Raw genomic sequence first — 25909 nt, forward strand, 5'->3', positions numbered from 1 at the left:
ACCCCTACACTCCTTCCCTCCATCTGTGTCTTGTCCAGTTAGAGCTACGAGCTGGAAACTAGGTGAGCAGTGACGGAATGGATTGGTCAGGGAGGAACGCAGCAGGCTTTAGCGACAGAGGGCCTGGGTTTGAATCCTGCTCCAATCAGCTGTGTGACTTTGGGCAGGTCGCTAAGCCTCTCTCAGCCTTGGCTTCCATATAAAACGGGGAAACCAACAGAACCTCCCTTGGAAGATGGACACAAGGGTAACATGGGATAACCTACAGAGAGAGCATTGGGCACAGGGCCAGCACTGGGTGAGTCTGTTAGCACTGTTTGGGGGGGGGGGGGGAGGGAGCTGGGGAGCACCCACACTTTCTGCCTTACAGTTCCCAAATCCAAGTTTCATGAGGACAGGTCCCCGGCTCAACTCAGGCAGCCTTTTTCCGTTCTTTCATGCTTTTAAAGTAGTTAAATGAAAAGGAAGTAAAAACTTATTATTATTATTTTTGCTTTATTGAGCAATAGGCCCAGGTAAAAACGGGAATACTGCGGGGTGAGAGCTCCTCTTTCCTTGTTTCCTGTTGAAAAGCTTTCCCAGCAGCTCCCCCCCCAGCAGCTCCCCCCCCCCCCAGCAGCTCCCCCCCCCCCAGCACTTCCCCCCCCCAGCAGCTCCCCCCGCCCCCAGCAGCTCCCCCCAAGTCTGGCCCCTTTCCGGCCTTTCCCTTCTCTTCTGCCTTAGCCCCGCCTCCTTTCCTTCCTTCTCCCTCTCCCGCCTTCCGTCCCTTTTGGGGGTGTAACTTTTAATAGGAAAAGTTAAACATCACAGTGACTTTTATGGACAAACCAAGATTTCCCCATGACATTTCTATGTGGCTGAGCTACTGCATTAAACGTTTGAAGCCCCCCAAAACCAAAATACCTAACCTTTATGCCTTCCCTGAGCCTCTCATTTCAGAGAGGCTGGGGAGAGCTGCAGCGTGTGAGAAATGGCTCCCCTGTCCACATTTCAAATGGCGGACTAGGAAACAGAGGCATGGCGAAATGAGACTTTCAATAACACTCTCTAGAGTGGGCACCCATTGTACAGGATCACACGCAGGGCAAGGAACGCAGCCTATTTATTTAGACCCTCCTCCAGTTCCTTGTTGGCTGAGTGATACGTCGCCTCGGTCTTGCTGTCTCCCATTGGGTTATTAAAAAAAAAAAAAAAATGGGCTGAGGCCTTCTCTAGCAGCCTCCACCTCTCTTTGTCTAGGGCAGTGGTCGGCAAACTCATTAGTCAACAGAGCCAAATATCAACAGTACAACGATTGAAATTTCTTTTGAGAGCCAAATTTTTTAAACTTAAACTTCTTCTAACGCCACTTCTTCAAAATAGACTCGCCCAGGCCGTGGTATTTTGTGGAAGAGCCACACTCAAGGGGCCAAAGAGCTGCATGTGGCTTGCGAGCCGCAGTTTGCCGACCACGGGTCTAGGGGAATCTTCCTAGGATACGTGCTGTCAGCCACCGGTACAGCTCTCATCCCCTCTCCCCACCCCCACACCCTGTTTGCTCTGGGGAAAGTCAGCAGCCGCCTGGCCACGTGCTGTTTCTTTTCTATGAAGATAAATCAGAGGCATATTTCTTACCAGCGTCACACCTACTTCTTGTGCCCCCAGACGTGCTAGGCCCTGCTCCCCTCTGCCTCCCCGAACTGTTCTCTCTGCATGTTCTCAGAACACTGAGCCGTTGTGCAGATTCCAGGGCAGAAGAGGAAGGTCACTCGCCGGTGTAACTGCAGAGCCAGAAGCACCTCTGAGGGCCTTTTCGATTTTCATCCTGTTGAAAACTGCCCACCCCCCCTGCCCTTTCGCCTTCTGCTGGGAACTTCTCAGTCACTTCCTTTTGTAGTTGTCTCTGATATCTTGAGGTTCTAAGTACCATTACAGGGCCTGGGCTGACTGTGGTTAGAGGGTTTTCCCTTTGGGGGCCCCTCTGGGAACCCTGAAATTATGGGAGGGAGGAGGGCTTGTGTCCCAGACCCAGGCACGTTATGTCCTGCCTCCTTGGGCTGGTCTTTTAAGGTGTTTTATACACAAGGCTCAGAGAGGTCCGGCAGCGTGTCCTCTGTCACACAGCTGGTCCCTGTCCCGTACAAGGTGGGGCCTTCGGTTCTCAGCCACTGAGGAAGACGCGCGTGCCGCTGTGGTTTGGGCAATGGGCAGGTATTGTAAGAGGATGATCTTGCATTCAGGGTGGAGTTTGGGGGAGGAGCAAGTCACTCTTTCCTGGAGCTCCCTGCCTCTGTGGCAGGTTGAGAGCTTCTAGCAGGCCCGAGGGAAGCCGCACAACGGACCTCACGCCCCCGGCTCTCGCAGAAGAGCATCTGCCTTGTGTAGATTCTTCTCTGATGTTCTCCGGACCCCCTGGGACCGAGCCCTGGCCTCGGCTAAGTTCTGCTGATTCTGCCTCACACTGGTCCTTTCTGGCTTATTTACTCTCTCCCCCCACCCCCCCAGACCCCAAATGACTTCAGAGCCAGAGAGATTTTGTGTAATGGGTGAGGCTCCCTCAAGTGGGAGATTGGGAGGTGGGTTTACATGTGCTTCTTTCTGAGCAGGCGGGGGCGGGCATTTCAGTCATGGCATCTTGCCCCTGTTCCCAAGGGCATCAGGGTGCACGGGAGTCCTGGGTTTGGCATTAGAAGACAGCTTTGACCTTGAAGCGATCATGCCAATGTCACACGTCCCCTACCTGGCCAGGCAGTGTTCAGTACACATACAGCATTGGTTAGAAATCACCCACTCCGCCCTTTTGCTTGTCAGATGAGGAAACGGAGGCTCAGAGAAGTCACATGTCCCCTACCTGGCCAGGCAGTGTTCAGTACACATAGAGCATCGGTTAGAAATCACCCACTCCGCCCTTTTGCTTGTCAGATGAGGAAACGGAGGCTCAGAGAAGTCACATGTCCCCTACCTGGCCAGGCAGTGTTCAGTACACATAGAGCATCGGTTAGAAATCACCCACTCCGCCCTTTTGCTTGTCAGATGAGGAAACTGAGGCTCAGAGAAGTCAAGTGTCCAAGGCCGCACAAGCCAGTTAGAACCTGAGCTGAGATGGAACTTGGACCCCAGATTTCAGCCATTATTCCAGAACTCCTATGACAGCACAGATGCCAGGACCTCCCGAACTCGGGGACACCCCCTGTTGGAATTCCTCTCTGTCCCCTTCCTCCCCCCCGCCGCTCCACCCCAAGCCCTTGCCCAGTCTGAGGGTACAAGCCGGCTGGTTAAAGCCTGGATAGAGGTCCCAGATCACATGGATCCTGTATGACTTAACACGGATGGTTTCGTCACGCTTTATATACTTCCTGGCCCACCCATCTCCCTCTCCTCGTGTCACACGGTATCTAAGTCTGAGGAGGATGCTGGACAACATGAGGCATGGAAAGGGCATGGATGGACCAAAACCAGATCTCAGCTGCGCGGCCTGGAGCAGGTGACCTCCTCTCTCCGAGTTGGGTTTCCTCATCTGTACAATGGAGGCAGTTACACCACAAGAGATTATGAAGATTAAATGAGGGCATCTGGGTACGGCATCCAGCTCGGTGCCTGGCCCAGGTGGACACTAGGTCATTGTCACACGTCTCCCCTCCCCTGACGTGGGGCTCGCTGTCTTCCAGGGCATGGGGTATCTGCATGCCAAGGGCATCGTGCACAAGGATCTCAAATCCAAGAATGTCTTCTATGACAACGGCAAAGTGGTCATCACCGACTTCGGGCTGTTCGGGATGTCGGGCGTGGTCCGAGAGGGACGGTGAGTTGGCCTTGGGCATCCGGACAGAACAGGGAGGAACTGGGGTGCTGGGTGGGCCTGGGTCCAGCTGGGGTCCGGGCACTCCTGCTTCTGAGGAGCAGCCCTCCCTGTAGGAAAGGCCAGTTTGCTTTGGTCCTGCCTTCGTGGTTCTGGTCCAGAATCAGATTCAGATGACCTGTAGGCCCCTCATACACTTGATTCTCAGGCTGACCCCATGGAGCCTGGGTCCCCTCACTCACATTTGCCAACTTGGGCAGAGGACCAGGGTTCAAGTCCCCACTGTGAGGAAGGGTGTCAGGTGTTATTTCTCCAAGGGGTGGGTTGGGAGAAAAGCTCCTCTCCAAGCGTCTGGGGGACCCCCAGCAGGCAGAGTGGCAGCCAGGCTGGAGAGCCAGCCGCAGGCCAGGTCCTGAGATGCACAGCAGGTCTGATTTCCTGCATAGGGATGTGCTCCAGTCTCCCAGGATGTGCTCCGAGACCCAGGCACCTGCCAGTGCAGCTGCCTCCCAATCCCCCTTCTTAGCCGGCTTCCCTAGAAAAACACAGTTATCCCTCTTCTGTTACATTCCCCGCAAAGCGCCCGTGCCTTGGCAAGTGCAGGCTCAGCAAGCTGCCTCTCTGGGCCGGGCGTGGGTGGTGCCGGGCGAGCCTCTGATGGCCACTCGCTGAAAGGCCTTGTGTCTGTGGCCTGGCTTCTTGGCCACCAGGCGTGAGAACCAGCTGAAGCTGTCACATGACTGGCTGTGCTACTTGGCTCCTGAGATCGTGCGCGAGATGACCCCTGGGAAAGAAGAGGATCAGCTGCCCTTCTCCAAAGCTGCTGACGTCTATGCATTCGGGTGAGGAGGCCCTCCTGCTGGGGCTCTGAGGCTGGCAGGGGGGCGGGGTGCTTTGAGCCCTGGCTCTGCTGCCTGTTGGGTGAGTGGCTACATTACTGACCCTCCCTTTCCCTACCTGTACAATGGGAGAGTAAAGGCACCTCCCCAGTAGGACAGTTTCATGAGGACTAAGGTCTTACCCATTGTCCGTGAGGACGCTCACCACAACTAGGAACTGCCCCTCTGGGTCCCCTCACTCTGGGATGTCCTGCCAGCAGCCTCTAGTGTCCCAGGAAACTGAGCAAAAGAAAAATGGAGAATACAGGGTGGGGCAAAAGGAGGTTTGCAGTTGTGAGTACACGAAACAGATTATTCTTATATTACTATTTATTTTCCATACAAATAACTGCAAACCTACTTCTGCCCACCCTGTATAATTCGAGCCAGATATGAAGTTTTCTCTTAGCCGCATTAAAAAAGAAAAACCGATGAAACCAGTTTCAGTCATCTATTTTATTTAACTCGGATTCTCCAAAATGTTATCACTTCAACATGTAATCAAAAATTAAAATTTAAAGCTGCCTTACCATACAAAGTCGCAAAGCCTGGTATTTTACACCTACAGCACACCTCAGTTCCACACCCCCCACGAGAGTGGCTCAGTGGCCCCCACATGCGACAGTGTGGATCTAACAGAGAAGGTCCCCATCCAGATCAGTCGGAGAGGCTAGGGGACTCGGAGAGGCTGAGGGCTCACCCTGTAATCTCTTGGATGTCCTTCCCTCGGTGGTGGTCTCCCCACCCCACCTCCTTTCTTATCATTTCCGAAGCACCCATGTGTGCCAGGCACTGGGCTTGGCATTTTTGTTGCTCCTCCAACAACCTTTGGACGTAGGCATCAGCCCCACTGAGGTTGACAGTTATACCAGGATTTCTGCTCAGAGCCTGGGCTGCCTCAGACTTCCCAGCACAGTGGGAACGCCGGGCCACAGACCCTCTGGAGCCTTTGGCTGGGCTCCTGGCATTAGCAGGAGCCCCAGGTGTGAGCTGGGCTGAGCCGTCCAGGAGCTCACGCTGCACGGATGGTCTCCACAGGACCGTTTGGTATGAGCTGCAAGCAAGAGACTGGCCCTTTAAAAACCAAGCTGCAGAGGCCTTGATCTGGCAGATCGGAAGTGGAGAGGGAATGAAGCGAGTCCTGGCCTCCGTCAGTCTGGGGAAGGAAGTCACGGTGAGCAGCCACCTGTCCGAGGAGAGGGAGGAAGGGCTAAAGGGAGGGCGTGGGCACCTGGCCTGGCTGCACTTCGTTCACACACCTGAGCAGTGGGACCTGGGGCAGATGTGTGCCAGGCAGGCCTCTTTGCTGCTGGCTGGAGGCCCATATCCTTTATTACCCCACGCTTACCCTTCTGCTTAAAAAAGAAAGCTTCCCTGCTGGTTGGTTGAGTTCAAACCTGCTGTCTTCTGGGGTCAACTGGAGTCTTTTTCATCTTTTCTTCAGTGAGTCCCTTGATTGGGCCCTGGCAGTTGGAAGATTGCTGTTTCCTTCCACTTTCTGAGACGATTTCTTGTTTATGGCTTTTCTAGTTTCCTGCCCTAGGGTTTCTTTGTTTTCCTGTGGAAACTTCCACCAGACAGAATTTGGTCCTTCTTCGTGAGTTTCCGTGTCTTTTACCTTCTGTCCCATTTCCTTCCATTCCTGCCCAGAGCTGGGTCCGCAACGTGGGGGGGGTTTCCTTGATCTTATTTTCTACTTCTACCTAACGTTTCATTTCCGAGGCTACGTGATTCATTGCAAGCACTTTTCCACTTTGTCAATTTCTTTTTTTATTGCATCCTGGTCTTGTTTTATGGCTAACCCTCCCACGCACACACGCCCCGTTTCCTCAGTCAGTGTTGTTAGGGTCCATGTATCCTGGGTCCCCGGTTTTCCTAACGGGCAGCCACCCCAGGGGCCCGGTCATAGTGGGTCTGAGTGGATGTGCACATTCCGCTGTCACATGGGCACGTCGGCCTGAGCGTGCGTGCAGCATGTTTTCTCACAGGGAGCTCTGAATCAAAAGGCTGAAGGGGGGTGTGTGTATGTGTGGGTCCCCGAGATTAGGCAGCAGATCGCCACGGTGAGCAGGGCTCTGCTCTGGGGCCGCTCGGGGCCACTGTGCTGCCCACTCTCACCTGCTGCCCCTCATGTAGTCCTTGTCACTCAGCCTCCGTTCCCGTGACGCCGAGGCTCCCACCTGTTGCCGCCCCCCTCTGCACACATTCAGAGCATCTTGTGTTTCACCCGTCAGCACACCGCCTTCCACTTTCCATTCTAAAAATCGGTGGCTTCCTTGCCGATGTCTTTTCTATGACCTGTTATTCAACTTTGTTACGTTATTCCAGGGAGGTCTGAGAAGGAAGGAAGGGAGCCCTAGCCGGTTTGGCTCAGTGGATAGAGCATCAGCCTGCAGACTGAAGGGTCCCGGGTTCGATTCCGATCAAGAGCACGTGCCTGGGTTGCGGGCTCGGTCCCCAGTAAGGGGCGTGCAGGAGGCAGCCGATCAATGATTCTCTCTCATCATTGATGTGTGTCTCTCCCTTGCCCTTCTTCTCTGAAATCAATAAAAATATATTTTTTTAAAAGAAGGAAGGAGGGGAGATGGGCTTGTGCGTTTCTATCTGAACCGGAAGCATGGGCGCTCTTCTGAAATTCAGTTATTTCTCAGCCCTACTGGCCAGTCATCGCGACGTCAGCAGGATGTTCAGGGACCACCAGCCGGGGGTGCTTGCGAGCGCCGAGGGGACCCTGTGCAGAGGCCCCAGCTCACCTTCCTCCCTCTCAGCCGGCTCACACCCACTAACGCCACCTCTGCCCGCAGGAGATCCTGTCCGCCTGCTGGGCTTTCGACCTGCAGGAGAGGCCCAGCTTCACGCTGCTGATGGATATGCTGGAGAAACTGCCCAAGCTGAACCGGCGGCTCTCCCACCCCGGGCACTTCTGGAAGTCTGCTGAGTAAGTACCCCTTCAGCGGCCAAACCTGCCAGCCAGCCTTGGTAGCCACATGTGGGGTCTTAGAGGGCACCATGTGCCCTGTGTGCCCATGACTGTGGCAAACACTCAGAGCAGATTAGCCGGAGGACCTCGTTCCTCACCGGTGATACCAGGATCTCACTCACCACGTCTAGTCCCGAGACGCCTTTTGTCTCCCGCTCTCCTCTGAAAACTTACACATCACTGTCCTCAGAGAAGTGCTGATGCCGGGCCCAGGCCAGGCCCAGACGAGAGGATGCTGCGTAGGAGAGGGCCACACGGGCCTGGACGTCAGAGCAACGTGGGTGCTGAGCATCACCAAAACCAGCCGAGTGGCTGTGGCTTAAAATAGTGCAGACTCAACACAGAGCTTTCTAGTCCCCCAACCAACCGCCTGGTACGGGGACCGCGTGGCCTGGGTTTCTGTGGCACTTGGATGCTAGCAGCCCATCCCCGCTTCTGTTTAATCACACAATCCTTTGTGCCCCGTGCGATGCAGGGGTAGCCTCCACTGGGCCGTGGAAACCTCTGCATCTCTCTGAGTTCTATCTCATTCCCTTTCTCCTTTGTCCCCCTGGCCCGCTCTGCCAGGACCCTCAGAGGCCGACCTCTGCCCTCCCGCAGACACTGAGACTCCTCCTCTGTCGCAGGCCTCAGCTTCCAGAGCTTTCACAAGTGGGGGTGGGCAAGATTGGGGGTACCCAAATTTGAAAAGGCCACACGGGAAATGTTTTAGGCTTTGCAAGCTAAGAGGGAACGGCTCCTGCGCTGGGATTGGGGCAGTGACGCCACCAGGGAAATCCCTGTCCCCACGATTCCGCTGGGCTATCAGGTGTGGGAGCAGCTGGCCGTGCTCCAGTCACACTTCACTTTGGGCACGGAAATGTGAATTTTGTGGGATTCTTACATGTCATGAGATAGTCTTCTTTTGAGTCCACCCTCCCCAACCATTCAGAAAGGTAAAACCATTCTTAGCTTGTGGCTGGTACAGAAGAAACAGGTGACGGCCCGTGTGTGGCTGGACCGCTGGACAGGACGGATGGTTTAAAACTTTTATGAAGGCAAAGGGCGCTTTCTGAAAGAGAAATCTCATGCAGCCCTAACCTATAAACGGATAAAGCAGACCTGCTCTCCAAGGAGTGGGGTGTCTGCCCCACGCCCACAGCAGCCCCGGGGCCCCTGCAGTCATATCACGGAGCCCCTGGAGCGGCACCTGAGCTCACACCTGCTGCCCAGGTGTGTGGTGGAAGCAGCTCTCCTTATTCTAGAAAGGGCCCGGTAGTAACTACCTGAGGCTGGCGGGTCTCTGTCAGATGTTCTTAGTTTTTTCTTAATAACTCTTTAAAACCGTCAAGAGCTTTTTGTGGTCGGATTGGGCTTACACATAGTTTGTTAGCCCCTGTCTTGAAAACAAACCAGACCAGCTTCAAGCTGTAGGTGAGGGGAGGCCCAGAATGGGTCGCCGACCAGGAGACCCAAGTAGCCAGTTGCAGGATGGTCTGGAGAAACGGTAGTTGGTGGTGAGGGAATACTGTATTTTATGATGCAACATTAGATTTGCTATTCTGTTCTTAAGATGGGTCAAAGTCCAATACAAATAGGGAGTAACAGAATGTTGCATTCGCGGTGTGGGTTTACTCAGCCATTGCTGAGTACTTGCTACACACCTGCCCCACGGGGTGCAAAGGATTGTGTGATTAGACAGAAGGCCAAGGCCGGGCCTCGGCCAGCAACGAGTTCCCCGTCTAACTGGGGACAAAGACAAGCAGACAGACACTGTACCTCTGCACAGTGGGACTCTGTCTTGTCGCCTCTGCATTCCCAGCTCCTAGCACAGTCCCAGGAACATAGCAGTGGCTCAGTAAACATGTGATGGGTGAGTGAATGAATGAGGGAATAATTACAATATGCGGAGTGCTGGGACAGGGCACAGCCTCTATGGGAGCCGGGACGGGACGGGCCTTCTATGCCCACCCAGGGAGCTTGAGGAAGGGTCTCCAGCAGAGAAGTCCTTGGAGCTGGGCTTTGAACAGGAGCCGTCCCAGCAGAGGCCAGGAGCCGGGGGTTCTCCTGGACTTGCAAGAAGTCCAAGGATCTGGCTTGTCCGACCTCGGGCAACTCATTTCCCAGTCTGGGCCCCGATTTTCTCATCTACAGAAGAGGAAGCTGTGCTAGGTGGCTGCTGCGTTCAGGAGGTGGCTCCAGATTCCCTAAAGACCCCATAGCCCCATGGTCTCATTTCACCGGTGGAAACGGGGGCACACGGGCGCTGTTTCTGGCCCACCGCGATCAGTGTTAGCCTCTAAGGAAAAGAATGCCAGCACCCCCGCATGAGTCTGTCACAGCTTCCTGTTCATGACTTTCACTTCTACACACTCAGCCTCTAATTCTCCTTTTCTTTTTCTTTTCCATCTGTTTTGTTGCTTTTTTATTTTGGGGGGTGGCTGATGCGATGACCTGTCCTGTCATCTCCCCCTCTCCCCACCATCCTGATTCCTGTGGCTCCTCCTCCACCTGCCACACGGGGGGCCCGACGGCATCACCTGTGGACTTCGCTCCTCCCACACCTGGCACTGGATGGCGGGGCACTCCCAGCCGCTGGCGGAGCCGATACTACGGGAAAGGACGTGACAGCCACCCTGACTTTAAGAACCCCTGCCCCGTTCTGGAGGAATAGTGTGTCTTCTGTTATTTCCCTCCTCTCTGCCTGTTTGCAGCTCCCCTCCGCTCACCCTGCTTCCTGCCTGCCTGCATCCAGCTACCTCATCTTTGTGTGTGTTTTTCTCATAAACCAAAGTGATGTTTTTGCAGCTGAAACGGCCACCAGAAGGGCCTCTGCAGGCTTGTATTTCTCTCGCAGTCCACACTGTGGCAGATTTTGGCTTGCGCCTGGGTGAGAGAGAGCTGAGGTCATCGTCTGAGACCCCAGGGTGCCCTCTGGCCAGAGCTTACAGAAGAGTGCAGTGAGCAGAAGCAGTGAGCTCCAAGAAACCCATCTCCACAGTCCAGGGCTGAGGGGCAGAGGGCCCACTGCCAACCTCTGATTCAGATCCTGTGACTGGGCCCCGGGCAGCTCAGGGATGGTTCTTTGCGCCAGGCTCCCTCCCTGCCCGCTCTGCTGCCATGCCTGGGATGGAACAGGAGCGTCCCTTTCTCTCCAGGGAAAGAGGGTCCCCTGACCTGGCCAGGCCCCGGCTGCTACCCCCGCCCCATGGGCCCGGTTCTCACTCACGCTGCTCTCCCTTCTCTTTCCTCCCATAGGTTGTAGGCCTGGCTGCCTCGCATGTGCTGGGGCTTTCTTCCTCCTAATCGTCACTCGGCACCTCGACTCCTGCTCAAATGCAAACCGAGATGCGGGCACTAACCCGGGGGACGCCATCTCTGCCGCTCCACCTTCTCTCCTGAGGCCTCCTCTTTCGCTTTGTTTGTTCTTAAAACTGGCCCCTCCGTCTCCACGGCCTGCGTGTGCCTGAATAACCGATGTCCACGGAGGACCCCCTAACAGAGCCCCCCAGGAGGCCCTGGACGCGGCTTCCCCCTCTCTAGCTCTTCCTCTGCGGGTGCTAGCGTGTTTTGTTGGGTGGCCCTGCCTCCTACTAACAGCTCAGTGAGATCTGTGCCCTCCCCGCACCCTGCCAACCTGCACGTTGCCAACCCCAGCACGTCGGCCTCCCAGTGGCTGGGTCCAAAGAACAGGGGGAGGGGATCTGCTTGGCTATTAACCGTAGGGATCTTGTCCAACAAGGAGTGGGGCGATTTCAGAGCTGCACAGGGCCGTCCCCTCTGCAGGGCGGCCGGTGGTGGACACCCCAAGTTCTGTTGCCGTAAAAGACACCAGCTTGGAAGGACTGCTCAGCAGCGCTCAGGGGTGTCGTCTGAGAGCAAGGGGGCCTGTCTCCAAACAGTTTCGCTGATGAAAGCAAAGCTCCTGCCCCTTCCCACCCGCAACGTTACTCCCTTTACATCTGCTCAGTGCAGACGGCAATTTCCAGACCCCGAGGCAGCTCATCAAGAGTATGGTTGGCAGGGCACCCAGAGTCCCTGCGTTGTTGCCAAATGGAGGTTCCTGGGCCCCCAAGGCCCAAAGCCAGTCTCTGGAGGCCGGCCCTGAACACCGCATGCTTCCAGGTGGCCCTGATGTTCTCCAGTGTGTGAGGCCCGTTTCTCACAGGAACTGGGATCGGGTGTCCCTTCTCCCAGTTCCTCTGGGAGCACGAGCTTCCCTGGGCTGTGGTGAGAAGGCAGCTCAGAAGAGCCCATGGCAGGTACTGTGCTCCGGGAGCTGGGGGCTGTGAGATGCGCAAGCCGCCGCCCTCCAGGGGACGTGTGGCCGAGGCTGGGCTCCCGACCCGGCATGACCAGGAGCAGCTCTGTCGAGACTACAGGCCGGACCGTTGGCCGTGGACTCGTTCTCCCTTCTTGGTGGGCTGGGTCCTCTGTGAGCTTCTGGAATTGGCCCACTCCTTAGCTCAGGCCCCCCTAACCTGATCGAGACCGGCGGGGCAGTAACCCTTGTTTTTGTTCCTCTTTGCAGCATTAACAGCAGCAAAGTTGTCCCCCGGTTTGAGAGGTTTGGCCTGGGCGCCCTGGAGGCCAGTAATCCAAAGATGTAGCCAGCTGTGCAGTTTCCCCGCCGATTTCCTCCTTTTTCAATGTCTCTAAAACATCCGCACAGCCGCCGCCACAGAAAGCAGCACTCGCAGAAACGTCTGCGCTCTCCCAAGCGCCGCAAGCCAGGAGCCTGCGTTCTCGCTCAGACTTGTTTGTGCGCAGAAAACGCTTGGGTCTCGGAGATGGAGCTGCACCTGCTGTTTCTTAAAGTGACATCACCAACAACCAAACCTGTCCCGACGGGCAGCCGATGTTTACATGTACGTTTCTGCGGAGTGAGCTCCATGTTTTACAATAGGTAATAATAAAAGCGGGCTGTGCAGAGGTGCCCCGGCCCCGTCGGCCGGCCGGGACAGCGGACGTGGTGCCCCTGTGGAGAGCCCTGTGGGCAGTGAGCCCGCGCTGGGCCGGAGGAAGGAAAGCCTCATGGTTGTGGATGTTTTGGGGGCAGGATGGGGGACCACAGATCTGACCTCGCCTCTGCTTTGGCCCTAAACCCTGTCGGTGGGGAAGCTCTCTTGGCCGGGGTCTCCCCTCGTCCCTTCCTCCCCTTGCCGAGGAGGCCCCTGCTGGGAACCGAGCTGGAATACAAGGGTCCCCAGATCCCAGAGAGCTGGGTTCACCGCTGACCCCTGCAGGTCAGCCCATCCCAGCTGGAAACGCAGAGACGGATCAAATCTGAATAACACCTGCGCTGATGCAGTGGTTCCCGCCAGGGTTCCACCTTCTGCAGAGAAGTTTCCTTCATGCCACCAGGGAGGCAGCCAGGGCCTCGGCTTTTTAGACACCCGAATCCCAGAGCCAAGGCTGTGTGTGCCATGAAGGCTCCGTGAGGACAAGGAAGGTGCAGGGGAAGGAGAAGCAGCAGTGAGTCCCCGAACCCTCCTCCCAGCCACAGGGTGACCTGGCTGGCCCCTTAGAAACCCATCCTCCGTCACCCCAAGGCCTGGAGCCGCCCATCTCTTCCCCGGCCCCAGTGCTGTTGAAGCCCCTCAGCCCACTCCTGGCTCCCCTGCTGTCCATGTGCAGAGCTAAGATGGGAGGCGTGTGTCCCCCCTTTCATGAGAGCCCCCAGTCTCCAGAGCCTTCCCCAGCACCATGTCAGGCCTCTGTTTGACCAGAAGGACAGCCCGTTATGAGAGAGCCTCCTGCCTGTCTTCCTTAGAAGCTGCCGCCTAAAGAGACAAGTTCCATGTGGCAAAGAAGCCCTTAAGTGGACGTTCTGTCCTCTTAGGCTCCCAACCAGAAATGACCAAGGCGGGGAGAGTGGCCACATGGTTGCACTCAGGCCCAGAACCTGTGTTCATGCTCTGAGCCGAGATGGGAGGCACGTGGTCCTCCCACCCCTTTCATTCATGCCCCTAGCAGAGCTCCCAATCTTCAGATCAGCCCCCCGGTCTGGCCAAAATGCCATACGAAACGGGCCTCTGCCCAGACGCTGTGGGCCCCTCTCCAGCATTCTGGCTGAGCTGTACTTGGAGAGCACAGCTGCCAGGCAATGCAAGGTACCCGGCTCCCGCTGCCCATCAGCCCTCCAGACATGAGCGCCTTCCCAGTTAGGGTGTGGGAGGAAGATGGGAGCTGGAAACCAGTGGCTTCAGCTCATGTGGGTCTGTCCTCTGTGGGGCTGTCCGTTTCTCCCCATCATGCCTTTGGCTTCTCCCATCAGCCCTCTACATGGTCACCCCCACCCGACATCACATAGTGTGTGGCTGCTGCCTATCAGCTTCCCCCTCTGAGCCCGAGGCCATGCTGGTGAGCCCTGGGGTTGGACAGCAGCTGAGCACACGGGGCCCAGTGCCTCCTTACCCACAAAAGTTAGTCTGCGTTGTTTTTTTCTCATGAGTGTGACACTCGTGGGTCAGCTCAAGAAGCTTGCGTTGAGCAGCTACTATGCCCTGTGCACGTGCTGGGGACCTGGTGATCGGACAGTCACGTCTCCTCCCTGATGGAACTGACGGTCTGCCAGGAACCCCAAGAGTCGCTGAGGGTCTGGGGGCACCTCTTCTCCAAGGCCCTGGGCAGCCTCCCCGCGTGTAGCCCAAGCCTCTGCACTCCCTGTCATTTAAGAGAAACACCTCGGAAAGCCCCTACTGGCCCCCTTCCCCCTCTGTTTCCATGACTGTGAATGAGGTTAGGAAGACGTGCTGGCCCTCCGTGTGCTCTCCCTTCCTGCCTTGGAAACATGAAGGACAGCAGATACTGTGAATTCAGCCTCGTGGCCAACTGTGAAGGGAAGGAGAAGCTGGGAGGCCTCCTTGGAGAGAGCTCTGGGGGCTGCAGAGGTCCCCACTGGGATCAGAGTGGAGCCCAAGCGTTGGCCCTTCAGGGCCCCCCCCAGTTCCAGCCTCACCTCCAAAGTCCTTGGGTCTGTGTCCCCACTGCCTTTAGCCACCAGAGCCGCAGCCATTGGGTCTCCATCCAACCTGAGGTCCTGAATCCCAGCGAGTTCCCTGTTCGTCGTGAGCGGTGTGTAGCAAAGTGACCTCTCCATGTCACCAAATTGAAGACAGGCACAGGGCCCTGGACTCTGCCCCCTCCCAGCGTTTCTTGTGACCTCGGAGGGGCGTGGCGCCCTGTAAGCCTGTGTTTGGTGTTGATTTGGGGGCAGGTGGAGACATAACTGTGAAGCCGAACCGGGAGCTTGTGGGATTTGGCGACGTCAGCCAGGATTTCATCAGCGCGCGCACCCGCTGTGTCTCCTGTGGCCGCAAGGCACACACTTGCTATTTTGAATGTGATGTAAAATTTGTACAGGAAAAGTTTTTATATTTTCTACCAACTGCATTTGTCTTCCAGAAATGCTATTAATTTAAATTAAAACGATTAGTATTAACGAACGTGCTGTATCACTTTTTGCCACTGGCAAGAACACACCCTCTGCCAGGCCAAGCCTAGGCATCTGGAGTTTGAATAAAACTGTACCAAGTGTCTGGGGCTTGTGTCTGCTTGGATCAGTCCGATGAGTGTGGGGGCTGCTCGGATGGTGGGGAGAACAGAAATGGGGGTTCAGGGAGTTCGGACCCCCCCTCCCCCAGGAGTATTTTCAGAGAAAGAGAAGGTATGCATGGACCTCGATGGCAGATATTTCTAAGCAGATGGAGGGATGGAGAAGGAACAGCATTGAAGTCCCATGATGCACAGAGGAAGGTCACCCAGCCCCCAGTGTAACATCTGGTCACTTTGGTTAGAGGTGCTTTTGCCTTGTAGAAGCCTTGGGCGGTGGGTGGAGTCATTTATCCAAATCTTATTTCTAGGAGCCTGTCCTTGCCAGTACCATAGAGAGAGGTGCTTTGGAGGTTGGGGTAAGCCAAACAGATGGAGGAGATGGGGAACCAACATTTGTGGGACCCTTACTCGGAGCCAGGGAGGTGCTTTCCATATATAATCTCACCATCTAATCTTCACAACACCACGAGTTAGAAATTGCAGTGTTTCCACTGAGGAAACTGAGGCATGGAGAGGTTAAGGTATTCACTGAAGATGACACAGCAGGTAGGTGGCCAGTCCAGGACTCGGACTTCAGAATCTCCCTCTCATCAGAAGTCGGGGGACCTAGAGATCAGACATGTATTGAGCACCTACTTACTATGTTCAAAAGATGGTGCTAAGTGCTGGAACACAGATAAGAAGGCAGTACTGTTGCGTTCAGCCAGGAGCCAGTGACAAATATAGGCCCTTTCAGTGTATTGCTTATTTCCTCACTTTCGGGAGAGTCATAGGAATGATGAAACACGTGTGTCTTACAAGAAGCACACAGGAAGAGTAATGGCCGATGGCCACGGACACCTGCCCTCCGTGTTGGAGAGGCATCGGGGCCTGAGGAGGCGTGTGGCTGCCTGGAGAACCGCACTCTAAGGAGGCAGCCGGTACTCGGCTCTGAGAGCCCACATCTTCCTTTATGTTTGTTTGCCAAAAAAAGAGACACTAGAGGTCTGGATTTTTATGTGAAATCTCCCAATTCCCAGAAGTTGGCTTACCTTATTTTTAAATGGTATGTAGGACAAATCAAGTTTGAAGACTGGAACTGGCCTGCAGGTGCTGGCCCAGCTCTGGCTGCCCTCACCCTCACCGGCCGTGTGACCCAGCACGAGCCCCCACACCTCCCAGCACCCATCTCCTCGTTGATACAGAAAGTGGGCTCTTGCTACCTGGCCTACTCGTGGTGAAGATGAGATAGAGGAAACCGTGAAGCACTTAGCATGTGGAAAGTGCTCACAGCTGATGGCTGCCCTCAGCCGGCGAGCTTCTGCACCCCTCACTTCCCAGAACAGCAGGCCTGCTCCCTGAAGGGGAGCTACTCGTCAGCCCCGGCGACTTCCTTCTCTAGCTCACTTGGACTCTAGCAGTGGATTGTCTGCAATGTTTGAATCACGTGGGTGGCCCAGGATGCTCTCTAGATCCCAATGTGGATGCAGGTTCCCACCTCTCACCCCCATCCCAACAGTAAATTGTTTAAAAAGTCATTTCAGCCAAAACCGGTTTGGCTCAGTGGATAGAGCGTCAGCCTGAGGACTGAAAGGTCCCAGGTTCGATTCCGGTCAAGGGCATGTAACTTGGTTGTGGGCACATCCCCAGTGGGAGGTGTGCAGGAGGCAGCTGGTCGATGTTTCTCTCTCATCGATGTTTCTGACTATTTATCACTCTTCCTTCCTCTCTGTAAAAAGTCAATAAAATATATATTTTTTTAAAAAAAAGTCATTTCAGTAAGTGTCTAGGCTGGGCGGCAGAACAGCATTGGAGAATAGCCACCATCCTTCCCACCATCACCAAGTAGGAACTGAGTGTCACTATTTCTCCCTGTGAGCACGTGGCTGGGCCTACACCCCGGGGGACTAGAGGGTCAGGGGAGGGTACAGAGGGCCTGGGTTCTGCATCTCCCCTGATGCCTCCTTTGTTGGGTGGATTGGGCAGGCCTTCCATGGAGGAAGTGGCCTGGGATTTGCCCTATTTCTGGAACACCACAGTCATCATTGCTTGCAGCTGGGCCCATCATGATGGCTGTAGCTGCCACAGGTGGGAAGAACTGGGATTTAAGTGGGGTGAGAACTGCTGAGCGATATGCCAAAAATAATAAAATCATCTTAAGTTGCACTACTAGAAGCACAGTGTCTAAAACAAGGGAAGCGAAAGCCCCACACTGTTATGTGTTGGTCAGATTCCTTGTGTACAGGGTCTAGTGCTGGGCATACACCAGGAGGCCAAAGCAAAGCAACAGCACGTCACTGAGTGCCTACTATGTGTCAGGGCCATGCAAGGTGCTTTCCATATATCCTCTCATTTCATAGCAGGCAAGTTATGTGAGACAAGCATTACCCCTATTTACAGAAAGAGAAGCTTGGGGTCAGATGGTGAAGTAACCTGCCCAGGGCCATCCAGCCAGCAAGGGAAGGAGCAGCTTGGACCTGAAGCCCACCTGGCTGACTCAGTGTGTGCTCTTGCTTTGACACCTGGGGTCCTATAAGACAATGGGCCATTCCATGGAAAATACCATTTCATTCTGCATTACAGTCCTCAGGAAGTCCCCGGATACAAGAGAATGGACTCATTGTTCCTTCCCGCTCAGCAGAGCAGCCTCCAGCTCCCTTCCCATGCCCCCTCTGGAAGGGGCCTGGATATGACAGTGTTGACAGGACCCAGAGCTGAGCCTGACACTCTGGGCTTCCCACTTCTCAGGCACAGAAAAGAGTGTTCAAAAATGAAACTGGGAGCCCTGGCCAGTTGCTCAGTGGTTAGAGCATCAGCCTGCTCACCAAAGGGTCCCAGGTTCGATTCACGATCAAGGGCACATATCTCGGTTGCAGGTTCCCTGGCCCCAGTGCGGTCATGTGTGGGAAGCGGCCAATCAATGTGTCTCTCTCATGTCGATGTTTCTCTCTCTCCCCCTCTCACCCCTCCCTTCCACTCTCTAAAAATCAATGGAAAAAAATATCCTCCAGTAAGGATTAAAAAAAAGAAGAAACCAGAAGTCTGGTCTGGCAGAGCCCTCCTCACCCTTGCAGGCATAGAGCCACATTCTTTTGGCAAATGATATGGGCCATGGAAGGAAGTCCATCCTATGAAAAGGCATCTGAGAACCGAGGCAGGGTGGTGCAGTGGTTAGCATCACAAGTTGTCCTATTGCCTTGACAAATAGAATGTGGCAGAAATGGCGCTGCGTGCCTTCTGAGGCTTGGTTATAGGTACAGAGTGGCTCCCATTCTCTTAGGCAGAGATGAGTTTTCCCCATCTAGTGCCCAAGTTCAGATTTGTGAGCCATATCAATGCCATTGTGTGAAGCTACTAAGTTTTGTATCATTTTATGCAGCAATAGATAAACCAGAATGTGGACTAGGTGAATCTGCCCTGTTGGTGTCAGCTCAGCAGGTCAGCAGCTGGTTGCTGGTTGCTCAGGCGATCTCTTCAACTAGCACCAAAATCAAGGGAGGGGCTGCTGGGTGTGTGGGAGCACACAGACCGGGAAGGGCTGCCAGGAGCTTGACCAAAGATGACAGATGTGCCTGGTTGGTGTGGCTCAGTGGTTGAGCGTTGACCTATGAACCAGGAGGTCATGGTTCTATTCTCGGTCAGGGCACATGCCTGGATTGTAGGCTTGATCCCCAGTGTGGGGCATGCAGGAGGCAGCCAATCAATGATTCTCTCTCATCATTGACGTTTCTATCTCTCCCTCTCTAAAATCAATAAAAATATTTAATAATAAATAAAAGAAAAGACGACAGATGTGAACTCCCCTGCCTAGTGCCAGGCAGAGAGCAATCTGGTGTCAGCAAACCCTGCTTACTTTCCGGGGAGTGTTTACAGAGGACCAAGAGGGACTTTGTTCCCTGAAAGCATGGAGTAGGAGAGGAAGGAAGAAGGGGAGCAGCCGAGAGGGAGGGCATTGACTGGGGCCAGGGGCTACAGCCAAACCAGGTCTCATCTCCATCTGGCAAACACCACGGGCTGTAAGCCCATCCAGCGTCCACCTTCCCAGCTGGTTTAGGAACTGAATGCAGAGGGGGTTCACCGAGAAGCTTGACCTTTAAGGCCCTTCACTGCATGGCAATGGGTTTGCATGGGCATCGGTGTCAGTAACGTTCAGTGAACTGCTTAACACTCCCGTCTCCTTCCCCTCCCTCCATCACACTTCCTCTAGACTCAGACAGTGTTGGAGAGGCCATGCGCAACGTGCATTTTGGGGATCTGACTAAAGGGAAGTTGAATTGGGCATCTATTTACTTTAAGTTTAGTGGGATATGTTTATGTGGTTCACAGCCACTTACATGAATAATTCAGTCATGCTCAGCTTAGGAATGGCCTCCTGCCCACCATGCTGCCTTACCTGGGTCCAGGGACAAGATACAGGGCCAGAGGAGCGTCACCAAGGAGCGTGTCCCACAGTGCCTGTTACCCAAAGTACCTGGGTGGTGGAGAAGAAGCAGATGAGCAGAAAGGCAGAATGATCTTTCTACTTTCTCTATAGGAAACGTGTCAAATCTTCATCACACAAAGAAGCAGCCAAAAATGTTTATAGCACCAGGAAATTAATTAATAAAAGATTTCTTTTCCTGGATTCTATGATATTCGCATTATTTGTCAACTGCTATGGTCCAAAGTTTGTGTCTTCTTAAAATTCCCATGGCCCCCTTCACCCATTATGATCATGACACAAATGATGTAAAGTTTGCTTTTAAAATAAATGCAGGGGGGTTGGGGCAGTAGAAGAGGATAAAGGGTTGGGGGATAAATGGTGATGGAAGGAGACTTGACTTGGGATGGTGAATGCACAATGCAGTATAGAGATGACGTGTCACAGAATTGGACCTCTGAAACCTGAATAACTTTATTGACCAGTGTCACCCCAACAAATTCAACGAAAAAGAAACATTCAGAAATGACATAGCTGATATTAATAAGCAAGGGCATTAAGAACAATTACTGTGTGAAGAACTCTACGACTGGCAGCTGCTATGGTCTGAATGTTAGTGTCTTTTCAACATTCCTATGTTGAAACCCTATTGCCCAATGGGATGGGATTTGGAGGTGCCCTGTGGGAGGTACTTAAGTCCTAAAGCTGGAGCCCTGGCAATGGGATTAGTGCTCTTCTTAAAGAGATCTCACAGAGCTCCCTTGCCCCGTCCGCCGTCCGCTCTCCGCAGTCCGCCGTGTGAGAAATCTGCAGCCCTGAAGAGGGCCCTCACCCAACTATGCTGATGCCCTGATCTCAGATCCAGCCTCCATAGCTGTGGGAAATAAATTTCTGTTGTTTATTAAAATAATAATAATAATATAATAATAATAATAAATGCTGATATGTTTATTTAAAGGAAACTGGGAAGTAAGGCTAGGCCCAGGCTAGTCACACTGGGACTAAAGGCAGAGGCAGCTATGCATCTGGCTAACTGATACCACACTAATCCTTGCAGTGTTTGCTCACATGGGCTCCCCAGAGAGGAGTGTGAGCAAACAGCGATGCTGAGTGTGTTTGATCCAAGGAGCTGCATGCTCTTCCACTCCTATTCCTGCCGTCTATGGAAGGGATACCACTGATCCTTCAAACTCGACCCATGGACCATCTCCCTCTCTGAACCCCATCCTGGCCTCACCGCCCACAGGTAAGACATGTGAAAACACAGCCATAATTCCCGGGGCGCTCCCTCCCTGCCAGGCTTTGACTTCAGTGCGTTTCACCCTCACAAGCACCTTGTGAAAAAGCACCTTGTGACTGGCTCCACCTCCCAGATGAGGAAACGGAGGCTTAGAGAATTAAAGCAGCTGACCTGGCTTCACCCAGCTGCTGTGCCCACCGCAAGCGGAAGGCACTTCCCTCACATCACATTAATGCAGTTAATAATTGGCATCACCACCGATCCCAATGACCTATGAAACTTTGCAGGGAAAGGACTGCGTGCTCTTGGCCTGTGGTCCCCAGAGCCGCGCTCAGGGCGGGGCACCAGCAAGGGCTCAGGAAACGCTGTAAATGAGCTCCTAATCTGAGTTTCACTTCCCTCCCTCATGGAATCCTCTGGGCTCAGAGAGGGACTCACAGGCAGGCCTGGGAGGCTGGGCTGCAGGCATGTGGACCCTGGGCGGGGCTCTAGCACCCTGTTCATCTATTTTAGTAAAGCACAGTATTCTTTTTCTTAAAGATGCCCCCGAATTTGTCATTTGGGTCCCCCCAAACCTACGTGGGGTGTTTGTTGAAAAGGCAGGTATCCTGCCCTGACCGGCTTGCCTCAGACTGAAGGGTCCCAGGATAGAGCATTAGCTTGCAGACTGAAGGGTCCCAGGTTCCATTCTGGTCAAGGGCACAGCCCGGGTTGTGGACTCAATCCCAGTAGGGGGCGTGTAGGAGGTAGCCAATCAATGATTCTCTCATCATTGATGTTTCTATCTCTCTCTCCCTCTCCCTTCCTTTCTGAAATCAATAAAAATATATTTTAAAAAAGAAAGAAAAGAAAAGACAGGTATCCAGCCTCACCCCCACTCCACCCAATCCCAGGCTCTGGGAGAGTCTTGGCTCCCCAAGGCTAGTATCACCCTGCTAATGTTTCTCTCCTGCCCCCAAGGCTGGGCATACTTGGGACAGTGGTAGAGTCTGCACCCTCCGTTCTCCAACCCTCCACTTTCTATGAAAATGGTCGACTTCAGGAGATGTCTTGACCTCTGAATAGTTTCAACTCCTTTCCATCAGGCAGAGGCCTGAGCAGCCAGGCTCTGTGAGAAGGGCCTGCTGGCCGAACTAGGGAGAAGCCTGCCCCACTGTCCTCCACGGCCCCTTCTCTGCCCCAGACTGCCGGAAGCCGGTCATTGTTTCACTAGTAGAGAGGTGTGAGCGGGGAATCCGGAAGGCTGATCAACCTTAATTGCTCTGAAGCAGGGGTCCTCAAACTACGGCCCTCGGGCCACATGCGGCCCGCCGAGGACATTTATCCGGCCCGCCGGGTGCTGCTACCTGTCCTGCTTAGCAGCCAATTCATCCCAGGCCCGCAGTGCACATAGGAATTTGTTCATAGTTTTTTTTTAAACTATAGTCCGGCCCTCCAACGGTCTGAGGGACAGTGAACTGGCCCCCTGTTTAAAAGGTTTGAGGACCCCTGCAGGGTCAGAGCTAATCACTAGACATTGGTAGTTGAAGCAGCCTCCACCTGTTAGTCTTTAGTAAATTCGCTGATTGGCTATTATTGGAGTTTCCTGCCTAGGGGATATGGGTGTATCCCATAATCTTAATCTTAATAAAAGGGATGGCAAGGCCGGAGCGAGGAGTAGTCCTCTCTTGGGCTTCCGCCTGGCCCCCATTTCCCAAAATTAATGCTTTTCTAGTCTCTTTTCATTTGTGTGCGGCCTTCTCCAGAACCCGAACCCTGAACTGGAACCCTGAGCCACGCGGGACGTGAAAGGGGTTTCCACACCAGACAGGGTTCCCCATCTCCTTCTGCTTCCAAGCCAAGCCTCCTCCCTCCTCCCCGATATTTTCCAAAGGAGTGTTCAGTTTCGATTCCCGCTGGCTGAAGGGAGTGGCTCCGGCAGCAGGCCCTGTGGGGAAGGTGCGATTGGGGTGCAGGTGGAGCTCTTTGCTGGGTTCCCCGGGTCACTCCCCGGAAGCCTGGGTGCCTGAGCATGCGAGCCTTTGCCTAGAGGAGACTAAGAGAGTGAGAGCTAGAGGAGGGACTTCACGGAGGCAGTGGAAACGTTTTGCTGATGGCGGGTGACCCTCACAAAGCAGGTCGATGCCCCCCTCCCCGCCCCCCCCCCCCGAAAGTCCCAGGGCAGGGGAGCCAGCCTGGAAGATGATTCGTGGGCCTCACATTGTGTGCTTTCTTCTCAGTGATACATGGCGTCGCTGTCTTCATTGGCCCTCTGCTGACACACAGCAGGGCCTGTTTTTTTGCCTTTTTTTGGTTTGTTTTTTGTTTTTAAATACACACGGAGTTGAGTCCCTTGGGCCTGTCTGAAACTACTTTTTTTTTTTTTTTTTTTTTTTAGAAATTAAGGTGTGCTTTGCCTACGAGTGAAAAGCAGGGAGCTCAAGTGTAGAGTTTGGTATTTTGACAAGTGCCGACACCCAAGTAACCCATGCTCTTATCAAGAAAGAGAACATAGGCCTGGCTGGTGTAGCTCAGCAGTTAGAGCATCGGCCCATGCACGGAAGGGTCTCAGGTTCGATTCCCAGTCAAGGGCATGTACCTGGGGTGTGGGTTTGCTCCCTGCCCCTGGTTGGGGCTGGTGCAGAGGCAACAAGTTGATGTGTCTCTCTCACATTAATGATTCTCTCTCTCTCTCCCGCTCCCTCCCTCCCTCCCTTCCACTCTCTTTGAAAAGCAATGGAAAAATATCTTCAGGTGAGGATTTTTAAAAAAGACAAAGGAAAAAAAAAGAAAGAACATTTCTGTCACCCCAGAGAGATCCCTCCGGCCCCTTCCCAGGCAACCCCTGCTCCTCCCAGGGGTAACCACTGTTTGATTTCTTTCCTCACAGATTACTTGTGTCTCTTCTAGAACCTCATGTAAATGGAAGCATTCTGTGTGTATGTTGTGTGTCTGCCTTCTTTTTCTTAGTACAATATTTTTGAGACTTCTCTATATTGTGTTTACTGGTAGCTTTTACTACTATACTAGTGGCCCAGTGCACGAATTCGTGCACATTGAAATTGAATTAATTAGAAAAAATATTTTAATATTGCTATTTGCCCTCCCCCCCCCCCCCCGATCACTGTTCTCTCCCTCTGCCTGCTGGCACCTGCTTTGGCTGGCCTGGCGCTGCCCACTTTGCTAGACTGCCCCCCCCCCCCCCCGCCACTGGTCATTCTGTCGTTCAGTCAATTTGCATATTACCCTTTTATTATATAGGATAGTTTTCTATTACTGTATGGCTGTATTGTGTGTTCACACACAAGCCTTTGTGTGGACATATGACTTCATTCCCTTGGAGTAAATACCTAGAAGTGAAATGTCTAGGTCATAGAGAAGGTACGTTTAACTGTAGGAGGAGCTACCAGAACCATTGCCAATGCGATGTACATTGTGCACTGTCAGGACCATCATGCTGTAACTATTTTCTCTCTTTTCCGCATCCAGCGCGGCTAGAGAGCGGGTCCAGTTCCTGAGTAGAGGCGGCTGGGGATTGAGAAATAAAAGAGACAAGACACAGAGATAGAAGGAAAAAGCTAGGACCAGGTGGACCGCTGCCCTCTTCTGATGGAGAGACAGTGACCCAGAGCCAATGCAGCATGTTTATTTTATACCCCCAAATACCAGGAAGTTTCACCCAAAGTCAAGACAAAGGAGATTATTTATATTCCTGAGTAGGCCGGAGCATTCCTAGTGCTAGACTGGATTTACATATCAAAACCCACTCCTCAACACCATGGCAAAGATAAGAGTCAATGCTGAGAACACATCTGCCTTGTTGGCAAAGCGTGTTCCCAGGGTGTGGCTTTGCCAACGCCACTGAGTTCAGCTGACAATAATTAAAGAATGTCCATGTGCCTTCCCAGGTGCTCTCTACATCATGCGAGCATTCTAGCTGCTCCATATTTCTTTGAACAAGGAGCACTGTCCTTCTTTATCCTTGTAGCTATTTCAGCAGGTTGATGTGCAGGAGTTTTTAATTTGTGAAGTCCACTTTGTCTTTCCTTGTCTTTTATGGTTCCTTTTAGGTTCCATTCAGGAAGGCTTTGCTTATCCTCAGGTTACAGATTGCCTCCTATTTTTCCCCCCTAAAAGCGTTATAGTTTTAGCTTTTACATTTACATCTATGATCCATTTCTAATTTATTTTTTGTGTGTGGCATGAGGTATAGATCCAGGTTTCTTTTTTCCATACACACAGCTAACTTGTGTAACGCCATTTGCTACTTTGAATTGCCTTTCCACATTGAATAGCTTTGGTGCCTCTGTTGAAAATCAATTGACCAAATAAGTGTGGGTCTATTTCGGGACTTTCTATTCTGTCCGATCTATTTGTCTGTCTTTACAACAGTACCTTACTGTCCTGATTAGGCTAGTGTTGGTAAGGGGTCAATTCCCAGGTTCACCTGTTGGTTCTTATTTTGCTGGAGGAAATAGGATTGTTCCAAGGGCTCGCAGCAAACACATGTCAGGGATACACACGGAGAAGGATTTGAGGTCTGGTGGCAAGATTTATTGGAGCATCGCCGAAACCGGTTTGGCTCAGTGGATAGAGCGTCGGCCTGCGGACTCAAGGGTCCCGGGTTCGATTCCAGTCAAGGGCATGTACCTTGGTTGCGGGCACATCCCCAGTGGGAGGTGTGCAGGAGGCAGCTGATCGATGTTTCTCTCTCATCGATGTTTCTAGCTCTCTATCCCTCTCCCTTCCTCTCTGTAAAATATCAATAAAATATATTTTAAAAAAAAAAGATTTATTGGAGCATAAAAACAAAGGAAGGGCTTAGACGATGTCTCATCTACAACCAGATGACTCAGCTCCAACGCACAGGCCCTCACTTGTCCCCACCAAGCCCGGGAGGAGGGCCAGGACCCAGAGCTGCTGTGCCACCACCCCAGCTTCCGTGGCTCCAGAGTCTTAGAACAGTCTCTGCTCCCATCTGGCCCTTGATCGGGCGCTGCACTTCCCTCTGTTAACATAAAAAACAATTGAAACCTGTAAAGAATTTTTGTGCATTTATCTGAGCCAAACTGTCGACATATGCCAGGAAGCAGAACCTCAATGAATTAAGATAATGCTC

The 25909-nt window shown here is 53.3% G+C and overlaps 1 protein-coding gene across 3 annotated transcripts in view; it reads left to right on the forward strand.

Annotated features, from left to right (window-relative positions):
• KSR1 (kinase suppressor of ras 1) overlaps nt 1-15154 on the forward strand; it is a 144767-nt gene extending 129613 nt beyond the window's left edge. For 2 of the 3 annotated variants that reach the window (XM_080680527.1, XM_080680528.1), the window contains 5 exons: nt 3648-3781; nt 4489-4620; nt 5695-5830; nt 7461-7594; nt 12147-15154. In XM_080680527.1, the coding sequence (XP_080536653.1) occupies nt 3648-3781; nt 4489-4620; nt 5695-5830; nt 7461-7594; nt 12147-12225 (615 nt within the window). In that variant the 3' untranslated portion in view covers nt 12226-15154. Of the gene's footprint in view, nt 1-3647; nt 3782-4488; nt 4621-5694; nt 5831-7460; nt 7595-10207; nt 10289-12146 lie in introns of all 3 variants that reach the window. The other variant, XM_080680529.1, reaches the window with a different exon arrangement.
• The last annotated feature ends 10755 nt before the right edge of the window (nt 15155-25909 follow it).

This window comes from Plecotus auritus (genome assembly GCF_963455305.1).
Source record: "Plecotus auritus genome assembly, chromosome: 7".
NCBI lineage: Eukaryota > Metazoa > Chordata > Mammalia > Chiroptera > Vespertilionidae > Plecotus > Plecotus auritus.